Source organism: Aquarana catesbeiana, linkage group LG08 (assembly GCF_042186555.1).
Source record: "Aquarana catesbeiana isolate 2022-GZ linkage group LG08, ASM4218655v1, whole genome shotgun sequence".
Classification (NCBI taxonomy): Eukaryota; Metazoa; Chordata; class Amphibia; order Anura; family Ranidae; genus Aquarana; species Aquarana catesbeiana.
The window spans coordinates 286469821-286483245 of NC_133331.1; the positions used below are offsets into that span (position 1 = coordinate 286469821).

Consider the following 13425-nt stretch of genomic DNA (forward strand, 5'->3'; position numbering starts at 1 on the left):
GGTGGGGTCTAGGGGGACCCCGTCAGGTAGGCTGTACGGGGCCCCGTGATTTCTAACAGCGGTCAAAAAGGAGTTTTGATGACTGACTGCCTGGGTACAATCAATGTCTGAGACCTTCAGAAATGAGTTTTATTCAGAGTCCTGCAGTTTATTATACACATTATTCTATAATCCTGACCTCACCTGTGGCAGGGTGTAGTCTGGATGTTTGAGGCCCTCACAAACAATGTTTGTTCCAAAATCCTGTAGACATCCCTCCCAACAATCCCGGATTGGGAAGGACATTCCCGCATCTGCTCCTTTGTCCCGCTGTGAAGGAGGTATGTCCCGCATTATTGTTTTCAGCCATGGTTAGCTGTGTGCTCACAGCTCAGAGCTTTCACTTTAACCACTTGAGCCCCGGACCATTATGCTGCCTAAGGACCAGAGGTCTTTTTCCAATTTGGCACTGCGTCGCTTTAACTGCTAATTGCGCGGTCATGCAATGCTGTACCCAAACGAAATTTGCGTCCTTTTCTTCCCACAAATAGAGCTTTCTTTTGATGGTATTTGATCACCTCTGCAGTTTTTATTTTTTGCGCTATAAACGGAAAAAGACCGAAAATTTTGAAAAAAAATGATATTTTCTACTTTTTGTTATAAAAAAAATCCAATAAACTCAATTTTAGTCATACATTTAGGCCAAAATGTATTCGGCCACATGTCTTTGGTAAAAAAAAGTCAATAAGCATATATTTATTGGTTTGCGCAAAAGTTATAGCGTCTACAAACTAGGGTATATTTTCTGTAATTTACACAGCTTTTAGTTTATGACTGCCTATGTCATTTCTTGAGGTGCTAAAATGGCAGGGCAGTACAAAACCCCCCCAAATGACCCCATTTTGGAAAGTAGACACCCCAAGGAAATTGCTGAGAGGCATGTTGAACCCATTGAATATTTATTTTTTTGTCCCAAGTGATTGAATAATGACAAAAAAAAAAAAATATTTACAAAAAGTTGTCACTAAATGATATATTGCTCACACAGGCCATGGGCCTATGTGGAATTGCACCCCAAAATACATTCAGCTGCTTCTCCTGAGTATAGGGATACTACATGTGTGGGACTTTTTGGGAGCTTAGCTGCGTACGGGGCCCCGAAAACCAATCACCGCCTTCAGGCTTTCTAAGGGTGTAAATTTTTGATTTCACTCTTCACTGCGTATCACAGTTTCGGAGGCCATGGAATGCCCAGGTGGCACAAAACCCCCCCAAATCACCCAATTTTGGAAAGTAGACTCCCCAAGCTATTTGCTGAGAGGCATATTGAGTCCATGGAATATTTTATATTTTGACACAAGTTGCGGGAAAGTGACACTTTTTTTTTTTTTTTTGCACAAAGTTGTCACTAAATGATATATTGCTCACACAGGCCATGGGCATATGTGGAATTGCATCCCAAAATACATTTAGCTGCTTCTCCTGAGTACAGGGATACCACATGGGTGGGACTTTTTGGGATCCTAGCCGCGTACGGGGCCCCGAAATCCAATCACCGCCTTCAGGATTTCTAAGGGTGAAAATTTTTGATTTCACTCTTCACTGCCTATCACAATTTCGGAGGCCATGGAATGCCCAGGTGGCACAAAACCCCCCAAATGACCCCATTTTGGAAAGTAGACACCCCAAGCTATTTGCTGAGAGGCATGGTGAGTATTTTGCAGCTCTCATTTGTTTTTGAAAATGAAGAAAGACAAGAAAAAACATTTTTTTTTTCTTTTTTCAAATTTCAAAACTTTGTGACAAAAAATGAGGTCTGCAAAATACTCACTATACCTCTCAGCAAATAGCTTGGGGTGTCTACTTTCCAAAATGGGGTCATTTGGGGGGGTTTTGTGCCACCTGGGCTTTCCATGGCCTCTGAAACTGTGATAGGCAGTGAAGAGTGAAATCAAAAATTCACGCCCTTAGAAAGCCTGAAGGCGGTGCTTGGTTTTCGGGGTCCCGTACGCGGCTAGGCTCCCAAAAAGTCTCACACGTGGTATCCCCATACTCAGGAGAAGCAACAGAATGTATTTTGGGGTGTAATTTCACATATTCCCATGGCATGTTTGAGCAATATATCATTTAGTGACAACTTTGTGCAAAAAAAAAAAAAAAAATTGTCTCTTTCCCGCAACTTGTGTCGCAATATAAAATATTCCATGGACTCGACATGCCTCTCAGCAAATAGCTTGGGGTGTCTACTTTCCAAAATGGGGTAATTTGGGGGGTTTTGAACTGTCCTGGCATTTTATGCACAACATTTAGAAGCTTATGTCACACATCACCCACTCTTCTAACCACTTGAAGACAAAGCCCTTTCTGACACTCATTGTTTACATGAAAAAGTTATTTTTTTTTTGCAAAAAAATTACTTTGAACCCCCAAACATTATATATTTTTTTAAAGCAAATGCCCTACAGATTAAAATGGTGGGTGTTTCATTTTTTTTTTCACACAGTATTTGTGCAGCGATTTTTCAAACGCATTTTTTGGGGAAAAAAACACACTTTTTTAAATTTTAATGAACTAAAACACACTATATTGCCCAAATGTTTGATGAAATAAAAAAGATGATCTTAGGCCGAGTACATGGATTCCAAACATGACATGCTTTAAAATTGCGCACAAACGTGCAGTGGCAACAAAATAAATACATTTTTAAAAGCCTTTAAAAGCCTTTACAGGTTACCACTTTAGATTTACAGAGGTGGTCTACTGCAAAAATTACTGCCCTCGATCTGACCTTCGCGGTGATACCTCACATGCATGGTGCAATTGCTGTTTACGTTTGACGACAGACTGCCGCTTGCGTTCGCCTTAGCGCGAGAGCAGGGGGCGACAGGGGTGCTTTTTTTTTTTTTTTTTCTTTATTATTTTTTTGCTTTTTTATCTTATTTTTAAACTGTTCCTTTCATTTTTTTTTTTTTTTAATAATTTTTATTGTTATCTCGGGGAATGTAAATATCCCCTATGATAGCAATAGGTAGTGACAGGTACTCTTTTTTGAAAAAATTGGGGTCTATTAGACCCTAGATCTCTCCTCTGCCCTCAAAGCATCTGACGACACCAAGATCGGTGTGATAAAATGCTTCCCCAATTTCCCAATGGCGCTATTTACATCCGGCAAAATCTAAGTCATAAAATGCTCGTAGCTTCCGGTTTCTTAGGCCATAGAGATGTTTGGAGCCACTCTGGTCTCTGATCAGCTCTATGGTCAGCTGGCTGAATCACCGGCTGCATTCTCAGGTTCCCTGTTGAGACAGGAGAGCCAGAGAAAAACACGGAAGATGGTGGGGGGGGCATTCCCTCCCACGGCTTGTAAAAGCAGTCTAGAGGCTAATTAGCCGCTAGGATTGCTTTTACATGAAAGCCGACCGCTGGCTGAAAAGAATGATACCCAGATGATACCTAAACCTGCAGGCATCATTCTGGTATAACCATTCAAAGTCGTGAATGGCGTACCTGAAGACAAAAAAATGGTTAACAATAAAGCACAGTAAACGGTAAAGTATAAAAAATTGCATACCTGAAAAGCAAACATGATAAAACATAATAACAATAAAACATTGCAGAATAGAATACAGTAAAAAAGAGCAGAACAATAGAGAGAGAGAATCAGAACAATGAAACGACAACTATTTTTTTTTAATTTATATATATATTTTTTTTTTTTCACTTTTTTTGTAACTGTAACTTTTATAACTGTAACCGGTTCCAGGTTCGGGTCTCTCAAAATGTGATGGCATCTTGGGAGACCCTGTGAAAGTGTGCCCTAGTCTGTGCAATGCTGTACACTACGCTAATACTCAACTAATGAATGGTAGCGTTCAAAACATTCACCAATGCAAAGACCAGGATTGTCAGGACAGGAGGGACAATAATAGAGGGTGTCACGCCTATATCCGCGCTTGCTGCAGACACGACATCTTTTTTGGGGGGTTCGTTGGGTAGGGGTACTCGGGAGGACATGCCTCTCATGCAGCCGACTGCATTTGGTTGGGGATGTGAATGGGGGAAGTACGGGCGCTGCAGAAGTGGTGGGTTCCCAATTAGGATTGGCGAATGCAGCAGGAAGGGCACTATGGGCACGACGGGCCTGTGTTTGTCTTCTTGGTGTCAGCGGGACACTACTTGTGCTTGCCACCTCACCAGCTTGAACTGCACTTATGGGACTCGCCACGTCACCAAGTGTTACTGCAGTGCTGGTTTGACTACGAGCGGGGTGTACTAGGCCGCTGGTGCTTGCCAGTTCAATAAAAAGCTACAAAAAAAACTGTTAGCGATCGCAGGGATCAGGCCTGACTCTGCGAAAGCTGCAGTTATGCGTTAAGTGTTTTGTAAGTGACAGTGATCGATCGATACTGCACTTGGGTGGGCTGGGCCGGGCAGAGGGGCAAAATGCAGGTGCTAGCAGGTATCTGGGCTGATCCCGCTAACACTGCGATTTTGGGAACCCTAAACTGCTGGGGACGCCAGTATAGATCTGATCGGATCAGATATTGATCCGTTCAGATACTATACCACTAAGGGAGGCGTATGCTGCATGCGTGGGTGTTAGCGGTACTGGCGCTAATCTGACGCTGCTTGGGGCTGGTGCTTGCCAGTTCACCAAAATACTACCAAAAAAACTGTTAGCGATCGCAGGGATCAGGCCTAAATCTGCGAACGCTGCAGTTATGCGTTAAGTGTTTTGTAAGTGACAGTGATCGATCGATACTGCACTTGGGTGGGCTGGGCCGGGCGGAGGGGCAAAACGCAGGTGCTAGCAGGTATCTGGGCTGATCCCGCTAACACTGTGTTTTTGGGAACCCTAAACTGCTGGGGACGCTAGTATAGATCTGATCGGATCAGATATTGATCCGATCAGATACTATACCACTAAGGGAGGTGTACGGTGCGTGCGTGGGTGTTAGCGCTACTGGCGCTAACCTGACACTGCCTGGGGCTGGTGCTTGCCAGTTCACCAAAATGCTACCAAAAAAACTGTTAGCGATCGCAGGGATCAGGCCTGACTTTGCGAACGCTGCAGTTATGTGTATAGTGTTTTGTAAGTGACAGTGATCGATCGATACTGCACTTGGGTGGGCTGGGTGGAGGGGCAAAACGCAGGTGCTAGCAGGTATCTGGGCTGATCCCGCTAACACTGCGTTTTTGGGAACCCTAAACTGCTGGGGACGCTAGTATAGATCTGATCGGATCAGATATTGATCCGTTCAGATACTATACCACTAAGGGAGGCATATGCTGCGTGCGTGGGTGTTAGCGGTACTGGCGCTAATCTGACGCTGCCTGGGGCGACGCATATCACCGCCGGGCGATCAGGGGGCTAAACCTTTATTCGGTAATAAACGGCGGGTGCCCTGACACTATAAAAAATAAACGAACTAACCAGCATCACCCGTAACAGTTATACGGTGATCAGTGGTGAAAGGGTTAACTAGGGGGCCATCAAGGGGTTAAAACATTTATTCGTTAGTATATGGGGGTCCCTGTCGCTATAAAACGCTGACGGCGAACCTAAATATTTAGGTCCCTAACTAGCGTCACCAGCGACACTAATACAGCGATCAGAAAAATGATCGCTTAGCGACACTGGTGACGGGGGGTGATCAAGGGTTTAAAACTTTATTAGGGGGGTTAGGGGGGTATCCTAGACCTACAGGGGGCTAATACTAACTGTCCCAACACTGTAACTGTCACAAACTGACACCAATGCAGTAATCAGAAAAAAAAACCTGCTGGTGTCAGTTTGTGACAGGGGGGGTGATTGGGGGGGGGATCGGGGTGTTTTGTGTGCCTGGCATGTTCTACTGTGTTGTGTAGTGTTGGTGCACTCACTCACATGTCTTCTCTCCTCGGGCCGGAATGGAAATTACTGAGCCGAGGAGAGATGACATCATTTCCTTTGCTGCTGTTTAGCATACAGCAGCAAAGGAATGTTCCCATTGGCCGGCAGCGATCGCGAGGGGGGGCCACGAATGGAGGGCCTCCCCCTCACCTCCGATGGCCGGGGAACAAAAGACGACCGCCTCGGGCACCGGGGAGGTCCGATCGGACCCCCCACCCGCGGAAGGCAAATCACATATATGTACGTGATTTTGCCTGTCCGTGCCACCTTGCTGACGTACATCGGCGTGAGGCGGTCGTCAAGTGGTTAAAACACAGAAGCCAGGTGTTCTGACAAAATACACAACCGGCTTCTGTGTTAGAAAGTGAAAGTAAAAACTCTCCCGACTCCTACAGCAGCCTGCCTGCTCTGCTCAGGGGACAAGTGCAGGCAGAGTGCAGAGTGTTCAATGGCAGGAGGAGGGAGGGAAGTGCTTGGTGAGCTGCAGCAGTGTGATCCCCATTCTCCTACCTTGGCGGGGAAGTTCTGGAGCCAACAATAAGCCAGAAAGGTAACCATGGGTAGGATGGTGAAGCTTTGGGGAGGGTGGAGGGCTAAATATTGGGGCAGAGGAGAGGAGTTGTGTTTAGGGGAGGAGTTGCTGAGGTTATTGCTGTGTATGTACAGTGTATACATGATCTCCGGTCTGTCAGTGTATGTACAGTGTATATATGATCTCTGTCCTATCAGTGTATGTACAGTGTATATATGATCTCCATCCTATCAGTGTATATATGATCTCTGTCCTATCAGTGTATGTACAGTGTATATATGATCTCTGGCCTATCAGTGTATGTACAGTGTATATATGATCTCCGGCCAATCAGTGTATGTACAGTGTATATATGATCTCTGGTCTGTCAGTGTATGTACAGTGTATATATGATCTCCGTCCTATCAGTGTATGTACAGTGTATATACGATCTCCAGCCTATCAGTGTATGTACAGTGTTTATATGATCTCTGTCCTAGACATAGCTCATCCCAGAACCCTGCACCCTATACATATCTCATCTCAGAACCCTGCACCCTGTACATAGCTCATCCCAGAACCCTACACCCTGTACGTAGCTCATCCCAGAACCTTGCACTCTGTTCGCAGCTCACCCCAGAACCCCGCACTCTGTACGCAGCTCACCCCAGAAACCTGCACTCTGTACATAATACACTCCAAAACCCTGCACTCTGTATGTAGCTCATCCCAGAACCCTGCACTCTGTACGTAATAATATACTCCAAAACCCTGCACCCTTTTATTTAAATGAATGTGCTGGGGCTTGTATGTATCCATGAGACTCTTGCTTGTGGAACAATAATAAAAGCATGTTTTATAGGTACAAGGAAGCCCAAGGTTTGTTTAATGAGTTTGACCATGCCCACATTTGCCGTGGCGTGCTATGCAAGGTTACTTCCTTCCTCAAGTGTCCCTCATTCTGAAGTTCAAAAGTTGGGAGAATGGGGATCTGTCTATGTAAACAAGGCAGATCCCCGTTCTGTAAGCAGGAACACGGATCTCTGCATTCTTCCTGTCAGTCCATCTCCCACACATTTAGAAAACACTTGCAGGGAACACAGTTAACCCTTTGATCGCCCCTTATGGTAACCCCTTCCCTGCCAGTGCTGTTTGCCTAGAAAGCAGATGGGCACTGTCCCCTACCTTCTTTTGTACCACTGGTCTTTATTTGGGGTTGGCATTTGTTTTTCTGCAGAAGACAGGCAAAAAAAATTGAGCATTAAACATTCATATTGATTAATATTAAGGCAAGTGTCCACTCCAGCCATGATATTGCACTGCTTCCCCGTTGAGAGTGATTTACACCTCATATGCCACCCCACAGACCAGCAGAGGGGCTCCCTGATAAATGATGCATTTAGGATGTAAACACAGGGACCACATCCCAGCGGAGCAGGATGGACAGCCCAAACTTTATACGAGCTAGGCAGGAGACATGCCAACTTCCTGGATCCTGTCCCTTCACAGGGTGAGTGGAAACGACTCCTTTAGAGTGTATTGACTACATAATGAATGTGACAACCTGTTAGGCATTGTCATCTTTATCCTTGGTTGATTGAGCAATGCAGCATTCTTGCAGTCATGTTCATCCGTATCTTCTCTTTAGAAGAGTCTGAAGAGGACTGCTCGGTAACCCTTTTCACAAGGTGAGTGGAAACACTCCTTTAGAGTTTATTGACCACTAGGGATGAGCTTCGAGTTCGAGTCTAACTCATGTTTGACTCGAACATCGGCTGTTCACAAGTTCGCCGAATAGCGAACAATTTGGGGTGTTCGCGGCAAATTCGAATGCCGCGGAACACCCTTTAAAAGTCTATGGGAGAAATCAAAAGTGCTAATTTTAAAGGCTTATATTCATGGTGTAACGAGCCCCTGCTCGCTCGGTTCCACTCTCCCGGCACTCCTCTGCAGCTATAGAATCAGATTGCAGATCGCAACATCTGATGGTTCGGTCATCCGATGCTCTGGGACTAGAACTACAGCTATGTGCCATTCTAATCCAGTTGTGTAGCTCAGAACAAACACCAGGCAGGCTGTATGTAAGTTCAACCAGGAATCTCTTTTATTGCAAGGAATACGGGCTCTTTTATACAGTAAAAGAGGAGGTGTATACCTCCTGCTCATATTACTCTGAACATACACCTGTGACCAGAAACCTAATCAACATAGGCTAATTAACTAATCCCTTTAGACAGCCTAGATGACACCGACATGACCTTTAGGCCAGACTGGCCGTCTTGTAGCTCAGAAAACACAATCAACATTATCACAAATCAACACAGACTCTTCTTCACACAATAGCAGAGTTAATTAACACAAACAACAATGGGGATCTAATGACTCTTAGATCCCATAGTAGACTTATTTACAATACACATTCTAGCAGGCAACAGACAGACAGGTGGCTGGAATTGACATCAGCATCTCCTAACAGTATTTTTCCCAGCATTATGAATCAGCCACTATTCCAAGCTTCATGACAATCCAGTATTCTAAGGTTCATGACACATGGTATTGTCATAAAAAGTGTTTGGGGACCTGGGTCCTACCCCAGGGGACATGGATCAATGCAAAAAAAGTTTTAAAAATGGCCGTTTTTTTGGGAGCAGTGATTTTAATAATGCTTAAAGTCAAACAATAAAAGTGTAATATCCCTTTAAATTTCGTACCTGGGGGGTGTCTATAGTATGCCTGTAAAGGGGCGCATGTTTCCCGTGTTTAGAACAGTCTGACAGCAAAATGACATTTCAAAGGAAAAAAAGTCATTTAAACTACCCGTGGCTATTAATGAATTGCCGGTCCGACAATACACATAAAAATTCTTTGATAAAAACGGCATGGGAATTCCCCACAGGGGAACCCCTAACCAAAATTTAAAAAGAAAAATGACGTGGGGGGTTCCCCTAAATTCCATACCAGGCCCTTCAGGTCTGGTATGGATATTAAGGGGAAGCCCGGCCAATATTAAAAAAAAAAAAAAAGGCTTGGGGTCCCCCTCAAAATCTATACCAGACCCTTCAGGTCTGGTGTGGATTTTAAGGAGAACCCCGCGCCAAAATTTAATAAGAAAACGGCGTGGGGTCCCCCCAAAACTCTATACCAGACCCTTATCTGAGCACGCAACCTGGCAGACCGCAGGAAAAGAGGGGGGACGAGAGAGCACCCCCCCTCCTGAACCGTACCAGCCCACATGCCCTCAACATTGGGAGGGTGCTTTGGGGTAGCCCCCCAAAACACCTTGTCCCCATGTTGATGGGGACAAGGGCCTCATCCCTACAACCCTGGCCAGTGGTTGTGGGGGTCTGCGGGTGGGGGGCTTATCGGAATCTGGAAGCCCCCTTTAACAAGGGAACCCCCAGATTCCGGCCCCCCTGTGTGAAATGGTAAGGGTTTTGTACCCCTACCATTTCACAAAAAAACTGTCAAAAATGTTAAAAATGACAAGAGACAGTTTTTGACAATTCCTTTATTTAAATGCTTCTTCTTTCTTCTTTCTTTTATCTTCCTTCAGTTTCTGCCTCCATCTTCTTCTTCTTCTGGTTCTTCTGGTACTTCTGGTTCTTCCTCCGGTGTTCTCATCCGGCATCTTTCTCCGCGGCGTCGGCGTCTTCTTCCCTTCTTCTCCTCAAGCCGCTCCGCATCCATGATGGCATGGAGGGAGGCTCCCGCTGTGTGACGCTTCTCTCTTCATCTTCTTCTCTTCATCTTCTTCTCTTCATCTTCTTTTCGGGCCACTCCGCATCCACGATGGCATGGAGGGAGGCTCCCACTGTGTGACGCTTCTCCTCTTCTGACGGTTCTTAAATAACGGGGGCGGGGCCACCCATTGACCCCGCCCCCCTCAGACGCACGGGGACTTGACGGGACTTCCCTGTGGCATTCCCCGTGACATCACAGGGAAGTCCCATCAAGTCACCGTGCGTCAGAGGGGGGCGGGGTCACCGGGTGGCCCCGCTTCCCATTATTTAAGAACCGTCAGAAGAGGAGAAGGGTCACACAGCGGGAGCCTCCCTCCTTACCATCATGGATGTGGAGCGGCCCGAAAAGAAGATGAAGACAAGAAGATGAAGAGAAGAAGATGAAGAGAAAAAGATGAAGAGAAGAAGATGAAGAGAGAAGCGTCACACAGCGGGAGCCTCCCTCCATGCCATCATGGATGCGGAGCAGCCCGGAGAAGAAGGGAAGAAGACGCCGACGCTGCAGAGGAAGATGCTGGACCAGAACACCGGAGGAAAAAAACAGAAGAACCAGAAGAAGATGGAGGAAGAAACTGAAGGAAGATAGAAGAAAGAAGAAGCATTTAAATAAAGGAATTGTCAAAAACTGTCTCTTGTCATTTTTAACATTTTTTACACTTTTTTAGTGAAACGGTAGGCCCTTACCATTTCACACAGGGGGGAGGGCCGGGATCTGGGGGTCCCCTTGTTAAAGGGGGCTTCCAGATTCTGATAAGCCCCCCGCCCACAGACCCCCACAACCACCGGCCAGGGTTGCGGGGATGAGGCCCTTGTCCTCATCAACATGGGGACAAGGTGTTTTGGGGGGCTACCCCAAAGCACCCTCCCAATGTTGAGGGAATGCGGCCTGGTATGGTTCAGGATGGGGGGGCGCTCTCTTGTCCCCCCTCTTTTCCTGCGGCCTGCCAGGTTGCGTGCTCGGATAAGGGTCTGGTATGGATTTTTAGGGGGACCCCACGCCATTTTTTTTTTTATTTTGGCACGGGGTTCCCCTTAAAATCCATACCAGACCTGAAGGGCCTGGTATGGAATTTAAGGGGATCCCCCACGTCATTTTTTTTTAAATTTTGGTTTTAAGGGGGACCCCACGCCATTTTTTTTTACATTTTGGCCGGGGTTCCCCTTAATATCCATACCAGACCCGAAGGGCCTGGTATGGAATCTAGGAGGACCCCCCATGTCATTTTTTAAAAATTTTGGTTCGGGGTTCCCCTGTGGGGAATTCCCATGCGTTTTTTATCAATGAACTTATGTGTATTGTCTGACCGGCACTTCATTAATAGCCGCGAGTAGTTTTAAATGACTTTTATTCCTTTGAAATGTCATTTTGCTGTCAGGTACGAAATTTAAAAGGGATATTACACTTTTATTGTTTGACTTTAAGCATTAACAAAATCACTGCTCCCGAAAAAACGGCCATTTTTAAAACTTTTTTTTGCATTGATCCATGTCTCCTGGGGCAGGACTCAGGTCCCCAAACACTTTTTATGACAATAACTTGCATATAAGCCTTTAAAATTAGCACTTTTGATTATTCATGTTCATGTCCCATAGACTTTAACGGTGTTTGTGTGTTCAAACAAATTTTTTGCCTGTTCGCAAGTTCTGGTGCGAACCGAACAGGGGGGTGTTCGGCTCATCCAATGGTCCCAAAAAAGTGTCCGATCTGTCCGCTGCAATGTCGCAGTCCTGCTAAAAATCCCAGATCACTGCCTGTACTAGTAAAAATAAAAAATAAAATGATAAAAATGCCATAAATCTATCCCCTATTTTGTAGACGCTATAACTTTTGCACAAACCAATCAATATATGCTTATTGTGATTTTTATTTTTTTACCAAAAATATATGGAAGAATACCTATTGGCCTAAACTGATGAAGAATTTTTTTAAACCCCATTTAAGTTGTGGGTGGGTTGCGAGCTCCTATGGGCGGCGGGTGGGTTGTGGGTTCCTACAGGCACTGGGCAGGCTGCGGACTCCTACGGGCAGCAGGCAGCGGCTCCTGTGTCCTCTCCTCCTCTTCTGCATCATGGTGACTTCCAATAGAATCACCATGTCCTTTCAGCCAATCGGGTGACGGGTCTCAAGACCGATTCCTGATTGGTCTGGAGGAGGATCAGTATGGCGATAGCGAATATTCATTCACTATTAACTAGTAACATAACTGGGTGGGCTTGGGGCACAGTGCTCTGCGCCTGGAGCCCACCCTTTTTTGAACCCTATTAGAGCCTCTGGCTCTAATCATGTGCTTCAACCCCCCCATTGGAATCCATGGTCCAGCGCCCTACATGTAGATCAGGGGGTAGGATGCATGGATGGACGGGCCGCCACTTCACATTTATGAAGAATCCATTTCTAATCTAAGAAGCAAAGAAAAAGGAAAATACAAGAGCAAAGTGGACAGGTGAGAGAAGAAGCTCCATCCACCGGAATGAAAAATAACTGAGGATACAAGGAAGCACTGGAGAAAACCAATATATAAACTGCTTAACATTTCTATATCTATGCAAAAAATAGACATTGTCTTACCTTAATACCCTGATATTACTCTGTGGGTGAGCCAACCAGGAAAGATCAAGAGATACTTTATAAAGAAAAAATGTAATGGTGTTCGGTTCATAGTTTGGGGAAATCACATTCTCAAAACTACAAGAAAAAAAGATAATACAAAGACATTACATGTGATTGTCCACTACCCATTGCCAGAGCAAGATTCTCCTATACCCAAGGTAGAATTGCCAAAATATGTCCCTGACCCCACCCCACCCCCCAAACTTGCCATATTCACATCACCTGAATATAGATTAAATCAATACACCCTTTTTTATCAGATCAGTGATTGGTTTTATTTTCTGCTCTCGCTTGCTAACCGTATACAATTCATATATGGCAGCAAGGTGGCTCTCTGTACAGGTATGTGATTTTGCACTTCCGGGTCTGGGGTACGGATGCCTGCTGCCAGCCACCAACTCCTGCTGTGATCGATCACAGCGGGAGCCATTCAGCAGGTCCAGCGGACCCGCCAATCATTCCCAAGAGTAGCAGAATGGCACTCTGCCTATGTAAACAAGGCATATCGCCATTCTGTCTGTAGGGAAGGAAGTGATCCTGTGTTTCTGCTAAGCAGGAACATGAATCTCTGCCTTCCAACAGTACAAGCACAACCCTCCACAGTTAGCAAGCACTCCATAGGAACACATTTAAAGCTTTGATCGCCCCTGATGTTAACCCCTTCCCAGCCAGTGTCATTAGTACAGTGACA

The 13425-nt window shown here is 45.5% G+C and overlaps 1 protein-coding gene across 4 annotated transcripts in view; it reads right to left on the minus strand.

The window, feature by feature from the left end:
• The window catches only part of LOC141106563 (NACHT, LRR and PYD domains-containing protein 3-like), a 92366-nt gene that overhangs the window by 46498 nt on the left and 32443 nt on the right, over positions 1-13425 (minus strand). For all 4 annotated transcript variants that reach the window (XM_073597431.1, XM_073597433.1, XM_073597430.1 and 1 more), the window contains one exon: positions 12693-12809. In XM_073597431.1, the coding sequence (XP_073453532.1) occupies positions 12693-12809 (117 nt within the window). The remainder of the gene's footprint in view (positions 1-12692; positions 12810-13425) is intronic.